This window comes from Furipterus horrens, unplaced genomic scaffold, assembly GCF_987537825.1.
Source record: "Furipterus horrens unplaced genomic scaffold, mFurHor1.1.pri manual_scaffold_1, whole genome shotgun sequence".
In the NCBI taxonomy this organism is placed as follows: Eukaryota; Metazoa; Chordata; class Mammalia; order Chiroptera; family Furipteridae; genus Furipterus; species Furipterus horrens.
Window position 1 is genome coordinate 106,444,128 of NW_028327171.1, and position 18,551 is coordinate 106,462,678.

Below are 18,551 nucleotides of genomic sequence, written 5' to 3' on the forward strand. Positions count from 1 at the left end.
AAGGAAATAATTATTAAATGATTACAAATTTTTGAGTTGGAATTTTGAATGTCAATAAATTTCCAGGAATTCCAGGAATAAATATAGGTAAACATTTTTATATAAATTATAAACTTATGTAAAATAGATCATAATAAGCACTATTATAATATATAGACCCTTTTTCTAAAGGCAAAAAGCTACTGTTAAACAAAATTTTTAACTTCCACAGTTGAAAATTTTTGAAAAGAAAGGGTTTTACTGGGACATTGCTAACAAGAAAAAAGACCAGGACCTAGGGCATAAAGTCTAAACTTCCATTAGCAGTGCCAGGTGAAAAAGGCAAAATATCTGCCATCCTGGAGTTGGCCAGCGTTATACATCGAGTAGGGAGAGGAAGATGTAAATGTTTTTTTTTGTTTGTTTGTTTGTTTTTTCTTTAAGTATATTTTATTGATTATATTGTTACAATAATTCCAGTTTTTCCCCTTTTGCTTCCCTCTGCTCAGCACCCTCCTCCCCCAGCAATCCCCTCCCCCAAGTCCATGCCTGTGGGTCATACATACAAGCTCTCCCGCTTCGCCTTTTCATATATTCTTCCCCCTTTTTTTAAAATAAATAAATAAGTAATTAATTATTTTATCAATAAAAAATAACAATCCCTCAATCTCAGACTTAAGACCCTTTATAATCTTATAAAACAATGGGTGAAGGTCTCGAGCTTCTCTAGCTGCTGCAAGCTGGACATGGTCGTCGTCCTACCTACCCTTGGGTCAAGAAATCCCTAATAAGAGTGGGAGTGTGGAGGGGAGGGTGACCTTCCCACATGGGGAAGGATCATGCAGACTCCAGGTCAGTTGGCTGTCCCCGGACAATGGCGTGCTTGGTTTAACAGGCTGGCATCCTTGTTGTATTCTGGGGGCAACAGATTTGGCAACAGGGTTAAAAGACATCGTTCAATCCATAACCACTAGATGACAAAAGGCAGGTATTAATTTTTTAATGTCCCACATTAGGGGAAAAAAGGGCTTCTTTGTAGGAAGGTGTGCCAGGCACATCTCACCTGTCCAAAACCCTTTTGCCCATTATACTGAGTCTGGGCTGAGGGAAATATTTTAGCTTTCCCCCCTCTCAGACCTCTGGGCTCTTTCTGTGCAAGCCATTAGGATAGAAAAGAGAAACCAGTTTTAAAGTGAAGCCCACAGACCATCCCATACTTCACCAACCCAGCCACTTAGTTCAGCCAAACCATTGAGTCTCAGGAGGCAGCACTGCAGGCATGATTAAGTGAGGCCTATAGGTACAGACAATCATTCAGGTAATGAGATCATAGGCTTATGCCCTTTGAAAACATAAAGCACATTTTGAAAACATAAAGCACATGTTAATTTATGTAACATAACCAACAAACAAATCTCTAAATCTGTAAGACTGTCTTATTGGAAAGACACCCAGTTGCAAGGCATTTGACATTCTTCTTGCCTGTAAATTAAGCATCTTTGATGATACCAAAGACATAGTTTAACTTTCAAATGAAAACATATTTTAAATGAAAAGAAACTTTAAAGACGATTAGCTGCACTACTTTATAGTCTACCACTGAGCATTGTGATTTTCCTTGAATCACGATTTTTCTCCTTAAGATTACCCTCCTTGTCATTAAAGGGACTGCATTAAGTCCATTTTTAATTTATCCTCTTCATTTGCATAAACACAACAAGAGCAGCAAATGATCACTTATGATCTTTAGTTCTGCTTTGCTGGAACTTACACAGGGAATATTTAGGGTGACCTTCAGTCTGCCCTTCAGGGCACAGAAGCTGAGCCACATACCTGGCATTCAGCCTTGCCTGTAAACACCTGTCTTTTCCAAGTCCTTCTGGTTTTCCATTGTGCCTTAAGGTCCCTTCTAGCCATCTTTCAAGAAAAGAACCTTCGTTCCTTCCCTGGAAAGATGGCTGTGGACCGCACAACCAACCAAGGTACCAGGCCTTTTATCTCGTGGGCTTTTATTACCTTCGAAAGTCAATCCCAGTTCCTCAGGGCCTTTTGGTAACAACCGGAGCCCAAACATGTCTCCTTTAGGCATGACATTCCAGTCAAAGTCTTGGTCAAAAAAAAAAAAAAATCTATTAACTGGTCTTATTAGTTTTGTGCAAAGAACCTTATGTCATTACTTCTTTTTTTTTTTTTCAGATTTAATGTGTTTTATTGATTAAAATATTACATTTGTGCCACTTTCCCTTCCCTCTGCTCCCCTCCACCCGGTGGCCCCCTCCCTCCAGTTGTCCCCCCCTTTTAGATTATGTCCATTAGTTGTGCTTACAGTTCCTCCCAACCTCTCTCCGTCTATTCCATTCCCTCCTACCATGATCCCCAATTCCTATATCATCTCCCTCCCTCTCCCCACTCCCCCTCCCTGTTGGCCTCCCCCCACTATGTTTCCCTTACCCACAGTTCCTTTTCCACTCTCGTTGCCTGTTTCGTTTGCCTTTGTTTCATCTCCCTAGCTTCTGTTTTTTAAACCAGTCCCTTTAACTTCTCATATAACAGTGGTTTGGATCTAATGAACTCTTTCAGTTTTATTTTGTCCTGGAAACACTTTCTCTGTCCTTCTATTCTGAATGACAATTTCGCTGGATAGAGTATTCGTGGTTGTAGGTTTTGGATTTTCATTACTTTGAATATTTCTTGCCAGTCCCTTCTTGCCTGTAGGGTTTCCCTTGAGAAGTCAGCTGATAGTCTAATTGGGACCCCTTTGTACATAATTCTTTTCTTCTCTCTTGCTGCTTTTAAGATTCTCTCTTTATCTTTAATTTTTGACATTTTGATTATAATGTGTCTTGGAGTGGTTCTCCCTGGGTCCAGTCTCTTGGGAACTCTCCTTGCTTCCTGGACCTGCAAGTCTATTCCCTTCCCCAAGTCTGGGAAGTTCTCCTTTATTATATTTTCACTCAATTTTTCAAGTTCTAGTTCATCTTCCTCATTCTCTGGCAAACCAATGATTCTTATGTTGGGCCTTTTATAGCTGTCCCAGAGGTTTCTGATCCTCTCATTGTTGCTTGCCATTTCCTCTCGCTGCATTGGTTGACTGCTTGTTCCTTCTCCATATTCCAGTTTGTTGAAATGGACTCTGGATTCCTCACCATCTGTCTCGTATGTGGTTTTGTTCCTTTCGTTATGAAAGTTTTTCGCTTCTTTCATATCTTTTTCCTGCTCTTTTGTGAATTCTGTAAGCCACCTGATAACAATGGCCCAGAACTGAGCCTCTGACAGGTTTCTTATCTGTTCATCTGTCAGGTTCTCTATCTGCTGTCTGGTGAGTTGTGCCACCGGGATCTCTATATTTGTCTGCCACATTTTGACAGATGCGTTTTGTTTTCCTGGGCCGGCTGTCGGGGGCAGGGGGCAGTGCCTGCGTACGCGTCACAAATCAGCGACCACCGGCGCCTGCCCGTCCGCGACCTATTTCGCAGCCCTGTGGTGCTTTCTGTGGGGGCGGGGGTCCAAGATGGATTCACACAGTTATTCAGCTAGGAGACCGGGATCCGTCCTCCCGCCCCCCTGGGCCTCACTGTTCAAGGCGATGCTGCGGCTGCTCCCCAGCGCCGGAGTCGGGCACGCCAGGGGCTTGATTGGAGTCGCGCACGCCAGGGGCTTGATTGCCTCCAGGATTTTTCGCCGCCCCGCCCCGCCGCTCCGCAAACAGCTTTGCCTTCTTTAACTCTTACCTGCCCAAATGGCACCGCTGGTTTATAACTTCATATGTTGGGCTTCCGTGTAGCTTTATTTTCTGGAATTTCTAGTTATCCTTTGTTTTGAAGTAGTTGTATTCCACTATAGTTGTAGAGGGAGACCTAGCGTGTCCGTCTAAGCCTCCATCTTGGCCGGAAGTCCCTCATTACTTCTTTAGGATGCCAAACTCTGGAGGGCTCAGATAGGGAGAAAAATATACAGTGTGAAGGAAAATCCTTGTCCTTCTAATATTCACTGAACTTGCATTTCTGTTCTTTATATTTTCATTTTTTTCCCCGCTAAAATTTTGTTTGTTTGTTTTTCCATGACAGTTGTCCCACTTTTTCCCCCTCTTGCTTCCCCACACCCTGCCCTCCCCTTCTCCCACAGTCAGTCCCCACCCAGTTGTCCATGTCCGTGGGTCATTTATACATGTTTTTTGACTAGATCCTTCCCCTCCTTACCCCCTTCTCTCCCTCCCACCTCCCCCCTTGTTACTGTTAGTTTGTTCCTTGTTTACATACAAGATGTAAGTGTTTTGAAAGAGTTTATGTTGGCTGTAGATAAAGAAGGCAAAGGGGGTCTAGTTCTGGGATGGGCAACAGTCTGGGAAGTTTGTGTGCAAACAAGAAGCATAGGCTTCTGGGGTTTGATGATTCCTGACTATTCTTTCTTTTAGATAATCTCAGAAATAGCCACCTGGAAGTTAATTCACAGTTCCAACATACTCTCAGGAATGTGGGCAATCTTGTTAGCTGTTTTGTCTTTCCCTCACTCTCCAGCCCACTGTAATTCAATTTAGAACATCTCAGAATTTTTCTCTTGTTACCTACTCTGAATTTGCTATTTATTTGCATTTTCTTCTCCTTCTCTTCCTTCTCTACATTGCTTAAAGGCCATAATAAACACTATACTGAGCTCTAAGATAACTTCCAAAGTGTTTTGCTCTTTGTCATTTACAGATTGAGAGGATACAGAATGCATTTCTCTGGCAGAGCTACCAGATAAAGAAAAAGCACATGGACATGAAGAAAGGCCATATAGATAATGAGAGAATCCTTTTCCATGGGACAGATGCAGACTCGGTGCCATACATCAATCAGCACAGCTTTAATCGTAGTTATGCTGGAAAGAATGGTAAGGAAGCGAGTAATCTGACTGATCAGAATGAGGAGAATGGAAGTTCTAGTGTTGACTACTCATACCCAAGCAGCCATAGATGGCAGCCATGTTGCTATTGTCAGGATAGAGCTCATTCTGCTTTACCCAAAAGGAGACTGGCAACCTTCTGAGGACAGATGGAGTGAATTTTAGAAATGATGAAGAGTGGTTTTGGTGATCAAGAACTGCACTGAAATTTCATTTGTCAGGTTTGGGCATGGTTCTACACACTGGGATAATTTTATATTCTTAGTAAGATTTTTGTCTTTCTCTTTACAGGTAAAGCCTATGGAAAAGGAACTTATTTTGCTGTTGATGCCAGTTATTCTGCTAATGATAAATACTCCAGACCAGACAGCAACGGGAGGAAGCATATTTATGTTGTACGAGTACTTACAGGAGTCTACACACTTGGGCATGCAGGATTAATTAGCCCTCCATCAAAGAACCCTTATAATTCCACAGATCTCTTTGACTCTGTCACAGATGATATACAACATCCAAACCTATTTGTGGTATTTTTTGATTATCAGGCTTACCCAGAATATCTCATAACTTTCAGATGTTAAAACATAGGATTTAGTCATCTATTTATAAGAACAATTGATAGTTTTTGTTTTTGCCTTTCTCCTGTTTACATAGATTAAAAAATCTCCATGTTGGGTGTTATAATGGTGAAAAAAGCCCTTTAAATGTTTTTTTGAAATTTGTAGCATACCTTTCTTCTGAGCATATTGATGGGTGGAAGCTGAAAATGTAAATGACACAATTATAACTACAACTGTAGACACCAAACCCACAGGAGAACAAAGAGCACCTTTCTTTTTTTTCTATTGGAAAAGAAATAAGATGAATTACTCTAAAGCCAGGTTGCCATTGTTCTTAAGGAATATGTTAAGATATCAAACTGTGTGGAGCTAATCCATACTGTTAAATGAATGGACTGCTATTATGCATCTGTAACAGCTGGGGATTCTGTCTCCCTGAGAAACACTTTTTAACAATAAATGACTGAATCAAAGAATATTATGTCAAATCTGTTGTGGGACAAATCAGGTAAAAAATGTCTTGTACTGATATCTGATGCTACATTGTAGATTACTGCCAAACTTAGTGGCTTTGTGGGTAAGGAATTCAGTCCTGGCTTAGCTCAGTCATTCTGACTTAAGGTTTATCATGAAGTTGCAGTGAAGATGTTGGCTGGGATGCAGTCATCTGATGGCTTCACTGGGGCTGAAGGATCGGCTTTGTGGTGAGTCACTCAGATAGCTGGCAAGATTTTATCAGTTGTTGGCAGGAATCCTCAGTTCTTGTCCATGAGGACCTCTCTGCAGAGCTGCTTTAGTGTCCTCATGACATGGCAGCTGGCTTACTCCACAGTGAGCAATTCAAGAAAGAGAAAGCAGAAGTCACTATGTCTTTATAGTCTAGCTTCTGAAGTCATACTCCATCCTTTCCACAATATCCTATTGGTTACATGAGTCAGCTCATTCAATGTAGAAGGAAATGAAACAAGACATGGACACCAGTAGGCAAGGATCATTGGGGACCATCTTGGAGATCATAGAAATGAGAGCATGAATGATAAGTTGATAATATGTCAGCAGTGAAAAAGACACTAGAGATCATCTAGTCCCACTTCCCCTTCCCTTTTTCCCTTTACCATCTTTCACTCCTAGGGCAAAAAGCCTTCAAGCTTCTGCTTGACCATGTCTAGCACTTAGCATCTCAAGAGAACCTATTCCATTTTAGGGCAGCTCATATTATTAGAAAACTCTTGCTGACACTGAGTTGAAATCTATTCTTCTCACCCTGAAACATTACTTTTCAAGAGTTGCAGACATGTAAGAGTTGATTACATTATAAAAAGTAAGCACATGCACATTTAAAGAGCTCAGAAATGTATTTTTTAAATTCTCACCAACAAACGGCAAGTACTGGAGAGGATGCAGAGAAAAGGGAACCCTAGTGCACTGTTGGTGGGAATGCAGACTGGTGCAGCCACTGTGGAAAACAGTATGGAGTTACCTCAAAAAACTAAATATGGAACTGCCTTATGACCCAGTGATTCTGCTGCTGGGAATATACCCTAAGAATCCTGAAACACCAATTCAAAAAAACCTATGCACCCCTATGTACATGGCAGTGCTATTTACAATAACCAAGTGCTGGAAAGAGCCTAAGTGCCCATCAATAGATGAGTGTGTTAAAAACTGTGGTACAAGACTTCCGGCCAAGATGGAAGCATAGACTGACACGCTCTGTCTCCCTCCACAACTAAGAAGAACTACAACTATCGCAAAACCAGAAATAACCAGGAGTTTCAGAAAATAAAGCTACATGGAAGTCCAACATATGAAGTCATAAACAAGTGGTGCTCATCCGGACGGGTAGGACGGGCGAACCCGCAGCTGAAAGATTGAGCTGTACTGGAGGCGGCAGCTGCAGCAACGAACAGTGGGACCCAGTTAGCAGACACCTGTATTTAGGGGGAGAACAGAAGCGCCTGGGAGCCGGCCCTGTCCACAGACCAGACCCGTCTGCTTGCGATTCCAACTACGGGGAAGGCAGACCTCCATTGTCTCTGACTGTGAGGCCCAGTGGGTGTGGGGATGGAGGATGAGGCTCCCAGTCTCTCAGCGGAGAGTAACAGCAGGAATCTATCTTGGACCCCCGCCCCGACGCAAAGCACCACAGGGTGGTGAGAAAGGTCGCCAGGCTGTGGTGACCACACGGGGCTCCACCCAATATAGCGTAGGAGGTGTGACAGCTCCCCACCCAAGAAAGAAAGATAAGCAAAATGGTCAGAATGGCGGAATTAATAATTGAAATACCAATCACACAGCCCACCAAAAAACAAATAAAGAACTTGACCGAAGAACAAATAAAGAATCTTTCTGAGGCTCAGTTCAGAGCTATAGTCATAAGGCAGCTTACAGACCTAACAGCAGGACTTAATCAAGACAGGGAAGGAATGAAGGATAGTCCTGCTGAAATGAACAAAAATACATACAAGACAAGTGGTGAGGAAGGGAAAGCCCGGGATCAAATCAACAAATCAAAACATAGGGAGGGAACAAACAGTCAACCAGTGCAGAAAGAGGAAACAAAAAGTGAGGAATATGAGGAGAGACTCAGAAACTCTGGGACAGCTATAAGCGAAGAAACATTTGAATTATAGGATTGACAGAGGGTGAAGAAGAACTAGAAATTGAAAAATTATGTGAACAAATAATGAAGCAGAACTTCTCTAACTTTGGAAGGAAATGGACTTACAGGTCCAGGAAGTACAGAGAGTTCCAGATAAACTGGACCCAGGGAGAACCACACCAAGACACATTAAAATCAAAATGTCAAAATTTAAGGATAAAGAGAGAATCTTAAAAGTAGCAAGAAAGAAGAAGAGAATTATGTACAAAGGGGTCCCAATTAGACTGTCAGTGGATTTCTCAAAGGAGACTCTGGAGGCAAGAAGGGACTGGCAAGAAACATTCAAAGTAATGAAAAGCAAAAGCCTACAACCACAATTACTCTATTCAGCGAAGCTGTCATTCAGAATAGAAGGGCAGAGAAAGTGCTTCCAGGACAAAGTAAAACTGAAGGAGTTCATTAGATCCAAACCACTGTTATATGAGATGTTTAAGGGATTTTTTTAGAAGAAGGAGGATCAAAACTATGAACACTAAAATGAAAACCGTATCACAACAACCAACAACAGAAGCCAGGGAATTGAAACAAAGGCAAACTAAGTAGTCAACGAGAGTGGAAAAAGGAATTATAGGTATGGGGAACATATAGGGGGGAGGTCAGTGGGGAGGGGGAAAGGGATGGAGATGATGCAGGAATTAAGAAGCATAGTAGGAGGGAGTGGAGTAGACAGGAAGATGCTGAGAAAAACTATATGCACAACCAATGGACATGGACTAAGGAGGGGAACAACTGGAGGGAGCGTCACTGGGTTGAGGGGAACAAAGGGAAAAGAAATTGGGACAACTGTAACAGCATAATCAATAAAACATCTTTTTTAAAAAAAGAATAAAAGCAAAAATACATTTTTAAAAAAGTGAGGGATGATCTATGTGCAAGGTTATTTATTGCAGCATTAGAGCATTTTCACATTGTATTCCCTGCAAACAAGGCAACTAGATGGCTAGATGCAGTAGGAAGGACACTCTGCCACATACTTGCATGCTTTTTAAAATTTTAATCTAACAAATGTATTATCTATTTTTTAAAAAACTAACATTATCCCTCAAATATTTAAAACTGCCATATAATAATTTTAAAAAGCAATCAATATGGTAAGAAAAACCTTGAAAGAAGAGATTTGCAATTCATATAACCAGAAAAGGACTAGTATCCAGAAATTATAGAAGAACTTCTATGAATCAACAGAAAAAGCAAAAATCCCCTCAAAAATATGGACAAGACCATGAAAAAGCAATTTATAGAAGGGGAAACTGGCATATCTAATAAACAGATTTTTAAGTGCTTAACATCATTAGAACAATAATGATATATTATTTCACATCTACCAGCTTGAGAAAATGTAATATCTGACAATATTAAGTATTGAGGATTTAGAAGTCTAAATTAGAGCAATTATTTTGAAGAGTAAGTCAGGATTTGCAGGTGTACTATAGAAAAGGCACAATTTAAAACTTGTCAAATAAAAAGTAGGAGGAAAGATGTAAGAAATTATAAATTTATTTTTTCCAGCTTTTTATTGTCCTATTAGAGTTGTCCCATCTTTCCCCCATTGCTCTCCCCTGCCCTGTCCACCTCCCCCTTCTCCCACAGTCAATCCCCATACTGTGGTCCATGTCCATGGATCATTTACATTAGTTCCTTGACTAAACTTTTCCCCTTCCTTGCCCCCTTCTCCCCCTCTTCACTCCCTTCTGGTCACTGTAAGTCTGTTCCTTATTTCATGCCTCTGGTTCTATTTTGCTCATTTGTTTTGTTCATTATGTTCCTGTATTAGGTGAGATCATATGGTATTTTTCTTTTGCCACCAGGCTTATTTCACTAATCATAATTCTTTCCTATTCGATCCATGTTTTCGCAAAAGGCAGGAGTTCCTTCTCTCTCTGCTGCATAGTATTCCATTATGTAAATGTATCACAGTTTTTTGATCTACTCATCCCTGATGGGCACTAAGGCTGTTTCCAGCACTTGGCTATTGTAAATAGCACTGCTATGAACATAGGGGTGCATAGGTTCTTCTGAATTGGTGTTTCAGGATTCTTTGGGTATAATCCTAGCAGTGGAATTGCAGGATCAAAAGGCAGCTTCATTTTTAATTTTTTTAGGAAATTCCATATTGTTTTTCACAGTGGCTGCAGCAGTCTGCATTCCCAACCAGCAGTGCACTAGGGTTCCCTTTTCTCCACATCCTCACCAACACTTTTGTTTGTTGATTTGTTAATGATGGCCATTATGACTGGTGTGAGGTGATATGTCATTGTGGTTTTAATTTGCATCTCCCTCGTGGCTAGTGATGTTGAACATTGTTTCATATGCCTATGGGCCCTCTGTATGTCCTGGGAGATATATGAGCAAAAATATTGCTGTGTGGGACATCTGAGATTTTACTGCCTATGTTTTCCTCTATGACACTTTTATGGAGTCATGGCTTACATTTAAGTTTTTTATCCACCTTGAGTTTATTTTGGTGTATGGTGTAAGTTGGTGTTCTAGTTTCATTTTTTTTGCATGTCCCTGTCCAGTTCTCCCAACATATTTGAGAAATTATAAATTTAAAAACCATGAGTAAACCACTTCCCAAATTAAAAAAGAAAAAAAGAATCTCAAGTTGGATTCAACCTGCATTTTTCCCCTTAGGAGAACATCTATTTCTTCTCTATAGAAGGATAGAGGTTGCTCAGGTCATCTGACCCTACCCAAAGTCTGCCAGAGTCATCTGCAAGAGTGGGCTCTCACCACACTGAAGGTGAGTCAGGCTTCTCATTGACTTGGAAAGTGAGGATGAAAAAGTTACTTTGATTTATTCCCCTCCCTCTGTGGTGTGAACACAAGCATGCCACCCCAAAACAATACCTGTATGCTCTTACTCCTGGTTTGGCAGGGAAGAAGCCACACTGCAGGGGAACAAGGAGACCTCATGCCTTGAATATAACTCATCTCTCAAAGCAGTATGTACAGTTTCCTCACCTCAGCCTTTATAAGATAAAGCCTATAAAATACAGAACCCTCTTCCCTTCTTTATGCTACCTCACTCCCTCCTCTCGCAGGGCCCTTTTAACTTTTCTACTCCTCTCAACTTTGAGCCTTCTCTCCTTTCCCAGACTATGACCCTTTCCTCAGCAATAGGCAAGGCCTATGTTTTCCTCTGCAAAATCTTCACAACTTATGACATTAACTGGAAGTCATAGCATTTCTTCCCTAGCCATTTTAGACTAGTGGGTAGAAGTAGCTGGAAGCTGAATACTTGGGAGTAAAGGAAAGGAAGAGAACACGAAGGTTTTTTATTTTCCCTGAGGAGGCAATTTATTTCTCCTGCCTTCCTTCTTTCCTTCCTTATGTCACCCTGACGTATTTTTTTTAAAGAGAAGAAAAAGACGAAAAAGTTATATCGAGGCATGAGTTAATATTTCTATATATGTGTTTCATCTCTATTGTATCCTAACTTTTAGGCTATATTTTTCTAAAAGAGCTTCCGGGTTATTTTTACATTTTAGTTATAGAAGTTAGAAAAGCTCTTTACTATTAAATTGGCCTAGGAGGTACAAGACTGTATTAGGGTTTTTTAGAGAAACAGAACTAATAGGTTGTATATCTATAGAGAGGGATTTATTTTAAAGAACTGTGGAAGCTTGGTGAGTCCAAAATCTGATGGGGCAGGCTGGCAGGCTGGAGACTCAGGGAAGAGTTGCAGTTTGAGTCCAAAAGCAGGTTGCTGGCAGAATTCCTTTTTGTTTTTAGAAGGTCAGTCTGTGTTCTATTAAGGCTTTCAACTGATTGGATGAGGTCCATCAACATTATGGAGGGCAATCTGCTTTACTCAAAGTCCACTGATTTAAATGTTAATCCCATTCAAAAAACGCACTCACAGTAATATCCGAATAATGTCTGACTTAATACCTGGGCACCATGGCCTATCCAAGGTGACATGTAAAATTAATCATCACAATAACCAATCACCCATTCCAGTTTCCGAGTTTCCTGCCTCTGACTTGGTTGGGGTATGAACTGCCCTGTCACACAAAACCAGTTCATTTGCTGCTTATGATTTTCATAAATTAAAAAAAAAAAAAGTGACTTCTGGCCAAGATGGAGGCCTAGACAGACACGCTACGTCTCCCTCCACAACTAAGAAGGAAAACAACTACCTCATAACTAGAGACAACCAGAAGTTCCAGAAAACTGAGTTGCATGGGAGTCCCACAAACAAAGATATGAAGAAGATGTACTCATCCAGAGAGATAGGAGGGGCAAAGCTGGGGCGGAAAGGATGCAGTGTGGTGGTGGCAGCAGCAGTGGCAGTGGCAGGCCAGTGGAAAGCGTGGTCAAACATTTTTAAAAAGTTGAGAGTGACATCTGGGAGCACTCCCAGCACCAGACCAGACCGCACAGTTCATGGTTCCAGCGCCAGGGAAAATCAAGCCTCATTGCTTCTGACTGTGCAAACCAGTGGGGGTTTGGGCAGAGGCAGAAACTGCCAGCCTCTGAGCAGATTCCACTTGTTTAAAGGGCTTCACGATCCTAGAATGTCTTCAAACCCACTCACTCTGGGAACAACGGCTAGGGCAACAGCTAGAGAGGTGCCAGGCCCGTACGAAAGTGGGAGAAGTGTCTGGAAAAGGGGGCAGTGCTGAACAAGTGGCATTGTTCCCTCTCAGACCCCTCCCCCACATACATGCCACAACATGGTGAAACAGGTCACCCATACTGACGAATACCTAAGGCTCTGCCCCTTAAATGTAGCCGGTGCGACAGCTCCACCTAAGACATAAAGGCAAACAAACACAGGAGCCTATCAAGATGAGGAGACAGAGAAGTATTGCCCAAAAAGGGGAATGGATCAAGGTTCCAGTGGCAGCATTAAGAGACGAGGAGATAGCCAACCTAAGAAATGCAGAGTTCAAAACACTGGTGATAAAGATGCTCACTGTAGGCAAAAGTAACAAGCCCCCTGCCGGGGGGCCTGCAAGCACCCCCCCACCCCCTGCCCAGATGTCCTGTGACATCAGCTTGCAAGAACTTGCAAATGAGTCTTGCTGGCGCCAGCGGCTGCAAGCGGCTCCTGGTTGCCGAGTCATGGAATCCCGGGAACAAAGAGGGCTGAAGACCTAAGCCTCCTTTCTCATAGTGATAACATCGGATGTGTTGCAGACCCTTGGACCCTTACTCGCACACAATTCTTGGGGGCCGGTTTACAAGTCCCTGAGAACAAATAAGCTTGAAAATTAGTGTCTCCTCTCTACTAGTGACTATACTGGACGTGGAACAGACCCTTGTCACTTATTACCTTACTTTGTAGTTTATAGATAAAAAGTAGTTTAATATTGTAGGCCTAATTGCTTAATGTCTAACCTATTCGCAGAAGCTATGCTGCTCCATAATCACGTAAGGAATGTACACGTATACCTTATTGATTCTATTTTTTGAAATCCTAATAAAAGGACGGTAAGGCTTCTCGCTCTTTGCTGACTTGCCAGAGGGTGCGGCAGCCCCCCATTCGTCTTATCATTCTGCTAGTTGGAATTATCTCCACGTCCCCAATCATATTCAACACTACAGCTCACAGACTTGACAGGTATGCTTAAGTACAGCAGACACATAAGAGAAGAAGTGAAGGGTATGTTAAGTGAAATGAAGTAAAATCCACAAAAAAACAAAGTGAAGGGAAAGACACCAGGGTTCAAATCAATGATTTGGAACATAAGAAAGAAAAAAAACAGTCAACCAGTACAGAAGGAGAAAACAAGAATTGAAAAAAATGAAGAGAGACTTAGAAAGCACTGGGACAACTTTAAATATGCCAACATCTGAATCATAGGGGTGCCAGAAGAAGAAGAGGAAGACCAAGAAATTGAAAGCTTATGTGAAAAAATAATGAAGAAAAACTTCCCAAATTTTGCAAAGAAAATAGACTTAGAAGTCCAGGAAGCACAGAGAGTCCCAAACAAGCTAGACCCAAAGAGGACCACACCAAGACACATCATAATTAAAATACCAAAGGTGAAGGATAAAGAGAGAACCTTAAAAGCAGCAAGAGAAAAGCAGTAAGTTACCTACAAAGGGGTGCCTGCAAGACTATTGGCTGATTTCTGAAATGAAATTTTGCAGGGAAGAAGGGACTGACATGAATTATTCAAGGTGATAAAAAGCAAAGACCTACTACCAAGACTACTCTATCCAGCAAAGCTATCATTTGGAATGGAAGGACAGAAAAAGTGCTTCCCAGACAAGGTAAAGCTAAGTGAGTTCATCATCACCAAGCTATTATTACATGAAATGTTAAAGGAACTTATTTAAGAAAAAGATCAAAACTATGAACATTAAAATGACAACAAACTCACAACGATCAACAACTAAATCTAAAAAATAAAAACAAAAACAAACTAAGCAAACAACCAGAACAGGAACAGAATAATAAGTATGGCGATCATTTGGAGGGTTATCAGCTGGGAGGGGGAAGGGGGAGAAATGGGGAAATGGTGCAGGGACTAAGAAGCATAACTGGTTGGTACAAAATAGATAGGGAAAAGTTAAGAATAATAGAAGAAAGGGTGAAGCTGAAGAACTTATAGGCATGATCCATGGACATGAACTAAGAGGGGGTGAAATTGCTGGAGGGAAGTGGGGCACTGGGAAGAGGGGAGCAAAGGGAAATAAAATTAGGACAACTGTAACAACATAATCAATAAAGTATACTTTTAAAAAAAGAGAGAGGGAGAAAGAAAAGACGCCAAAATCTAAACAAAACTTAATTAATGAAGACAACTGTAGACCCTTATCAGAATCTACACAACAGACTTCACTAACTTATCTTTTGCTACCATTTGTTTCCCTCATACAGCAGCCCCCTCTCATCTGCTGTTTCACTTTCCATGCTTTCATTTACCTGTGGTCAACCATGGACAAAAAATATTAAGTGGAAAATTCCAGAAATAAACAATTCATCAGTTTTAAATTGCACTCAATTTTGAATGGCATAATGAAATCCAGAGCCATCCTGCTCTCCCACCTGGATACGAATCATCCCTTTGTCCAGCGTCTCCATGCTGCGTAAGCTCTCCAACTGTTTCTCACCTTGTAGCTGTCTCGATTATCGGGTTGACTGTTAGCGGTATTGAAGTGCTGTGTTCAAGTCACCCTTAGGTTACTTAATAATGGTCTCAAAGTGGAAGAGCCGTGATGTTGGCAAACCTGCAAAGTTCTTCCTTGAAGTGAAAAGGTGAAGGTTCTCGACTTAATAAGAAAAAAAATTACATGCTGAGATTGCTGAGATTGCTGAGATTGCTAAGAACAAATCTTCTATGCATGAAATTATGAGGAAGGAAAAAAATTTGTGCTAGTGATGCTGTCACACATCAAACTGCAGAAGTTAGAGTCACAGTGCATGATAAGTGCTTAGTTAGGATGGAACAGGCATTATATTTGTGGATGGAAAACATGAACAGAAAACGTGTTCCAGTTGCTGGCACCCAGAAGGCAGTGAGCCTCTATAGAGACTTCAGGAAAGGCTGTTTCCTTAGCCAACCAGCTGCTGGGAGGGACGTGAGCTGCAGCAGCACCATGTCACAGTTGGAGATGGCCATGGCCATGATCATTGAGGTCTTTGCCTGGTACATGGGTGGGGACGACAACAAGCAGAGCCTGAGTAAGGGGGAGCTGAAGGTGCTTCTGGAGAAGGAGCGCCCGAACTTCCTGCAGAGTGGAAGGGACAAAGAGATCGTGGACAAGCTGCTCAAGAATCTGGACGTCAATGGAGATGCTACAGTAGACTTCAATGAATTCATAGTGTTTGTGCTGTGATCACGTCTGCCTGTCATGTGTTCTTCCAGCAGAAGGGACTCAACTGATGCCCTGCAGACCCGGATTCCTAGAGGGGGCACAGGAATGTGGTCCCTGGATTCCAGAAAGCTCTTGACACCAATTACTTCTCTGGGCTGAGAGAGCTGATGCCGTCTGATGAATAAAATGCTTTTGAAATGGAAAAAAAGAAAAGAATAGAAAAGAAAAGACTTCAGCAAGGGATCCCCTGAAACAAGTGACACCCAGCCATTTACTGCAGGTAAGGATTTCCTCAAGACACCTATGAAAATCTGGGGATGCAAGAGGCTGGAGTTTAAAAGTAAAAACAAAAGCCTCTGAAAGAAGAACAGAGCCTTAACAAATCTTGTGAGACATAGATTGGAAGTACCGAATTTACCAGCAGAATTTCGCTGAAAATCCTGAAGAGACAGAGGTAAGGTCAAGGTAGACTGAGGCTTACCAGGGTTGCAGTTCAGCCTCAACTCAGCAAGGTACATTATCGAATTCAGGTGACCAACCTCAATTAAAAATAAGATGCTTTTAAAAATTAAAATGCAATGTAATTTAAAATTAAAGTTAATGTAATTTTTACTTTATGTAGGAACATAAATTAGCAGGAACATCAAAGAGTATTCCAGATTCAAAAGGGGTCATGAGAAGAACTTGTCCTAGCAAACATTAAAATGAGATTCTTGGTACATAAGAGTATCAATAATGAGAATATTAAAAAGACCCACACTTTGCATCATATTCTCCAAAAGATTCTAGGTATATTAAAAGTTAAATACTTAAAAATCAAAAGAAATACTTTCCCATATATACAAATAGACTAGCACAAGAGGAAATCACTTTTTGACTATTGATGAAAAAGAAATTTAAAAAGAGATAGGAATGTTCATTACTTAGATAGTTTTACCTTTGATGGAATGAATACCAATAAAGCTGAGATTTAAAAATTCAGAAGAATAGAGAAAATGTTTCCACAAAACCACAAAAGTTCACTTAGCATAATACTCTCCAGGTGCATCCATTGTGTTGTGAAACACAAAAGTTCAATAACTAAGAAGTATAAATGATGAAGGGTTCACACCAGAAGAAACACGATTTTAAATCATGATTTTTAAAACACTCGGTTAGCCTTGTTGGTAAAATAACTGCAAATTAAACCTACTGGGAGTTTCATTTTGTACCTAAAAAAATAAAAATTAGAAAAAATTTATAAAGCAATAAAACCAAAGGCCAGGGAGTGGAGGGATCGAATAAAAAGGGAAAAGGACTCATGGACATGGACAAGTGTGGTGATTGTGGAGTGACGTGGGGAGGGAGGTATAAAGAGGATAAATCATAATGGAAAAGTATAAGAAAAAATAAATTAAAAAAAAAAGCAGCTAGCAATGTAAATGAATCAGGCTTTCTGAAGGGCTGAATGGTACTTTTATTGAGAAAAATCATAAATATGCCTAACCCAAGTAATAGAATTTATCCTGAGGAAATAATGTTTAATAAAAAAAAACAAAAGTATACCTATGCAACGCTTATGTCATGACAGTAAAACACTGGAAGAAAGCTAAGATCCCAACAATACAGAGATATAGAAGCTAACTGTGGTATACCAAAATGATATACTCTAATGATACTCTAAAAATGATCAATTTAAAGATGACATAGGAAATAGAAAACATTTGGTTAAATCATATTACATAGAGGGAAGAATATCAAATTTTGTGTACACACCCATAATAACTATGAAAGGACCACGAATATGATGAGCACTGGGGGCAAGAGCACAGTTACAGGGACTGTTTCTAGTTGAGTTAAGATGAACAGAGACTTTTAGTGAGTTATTCTGTAAAGTTGTTACAATTAGGTTTTTAAAGAGTTTAATATTGCTATAATGCAAGCAGGAATTTCTTTGTGGGGCATAGGACTGGCTTATAAAAATAAAGTTATTTGCTGTCTTCTTAACTGGACAAATGGAAAGAGAATGGCATTTCTATTTAGTTATGTGAACCCTATTGAACCTATATTTTCATAAACAGAAAAAAGGTCAGAGGTAAATGATGGTCAGAGTGCGTCACCCCCCTCCAGGGGAATGTTCTGTAGGGGAGGAAAAATAATTTCCCCTCTATCCTTCTGAGTTCTTGGCTGAGACCCCAATAATAAAAGACAGATTAATAAAATAAAAACAAACAGAAGTATTTTTATTTTTATTTTATTTTTTTATTGTTGTCCTATTATAGTTGTCCCAATTTTTCCCCCATTGCAAACAAAAGTTAATCAGCATGTCTGCTTCATGTATACCTGGGAGAGACCCAGAGAGAATAAATAACTACTGGAGGTGATTTATAATGCAGACTTAAATACCATCTTAATAGGTAAAGGGACAGGAGGATGCAGGTCTCTTAGGGGAGAGTAAATTTAGGGGGTCTTAAAAAAGTAAGATGAGACATATGATAGTCTGAAATTTGTCTTGGTGTTGTGTCGATTTCTAGTCTCCTCTCCTGTGAAGAATCAATCTTCCTGGTTCATGAAACTCCTGGGGCAGGTGACAAGTGAGTTCCTTTTGCAGGATCTGTCTTTAGATAGATAAGGGAAGTTCAGAGAAAGCTTCTTCCTGCATTTGCTGTTTTATAAGTTCCTACAGCTCAAAATAATCAATATACCAAAGCAGC

The 18,551-nt window shown here is 40.6% G+C and overlaps 1 protein-coding gene and 1 pseudogene across 1 annotated transcript in view; both read left to right on the top strand.

Annotated features, from left to right (window-relative positions):
- Positions 1-5,884, top strand: part of PARP15 (poly(ADP-ribose) polymerase family member 15) — a 32,244-nt gene extending 26,360 nt beyond the window's left edge. Inside the window, 2 exon segments of the mRNA XM_090286957.1 lie at positions 4,677-4,851; positions 5,155-5,884. Of these exon segments, the coding sequence (XP_090143083.1) occupies positions 4,677-4,851; positions 5,155-5,444 (465 nt within the window). The 3' untranslated portion in view covers positions 5,445-5,884.
- Positions 5,885-15,639: 9,755 nt separating this feature from the next.
- LOC150021650 (protein S100-P pseudogene) lies at positions 15,640-15,926 on the top strand (annotated as a pseudogene).
- Positions 15,927-18,551: the final 2,625 nt, after the last annotated feature.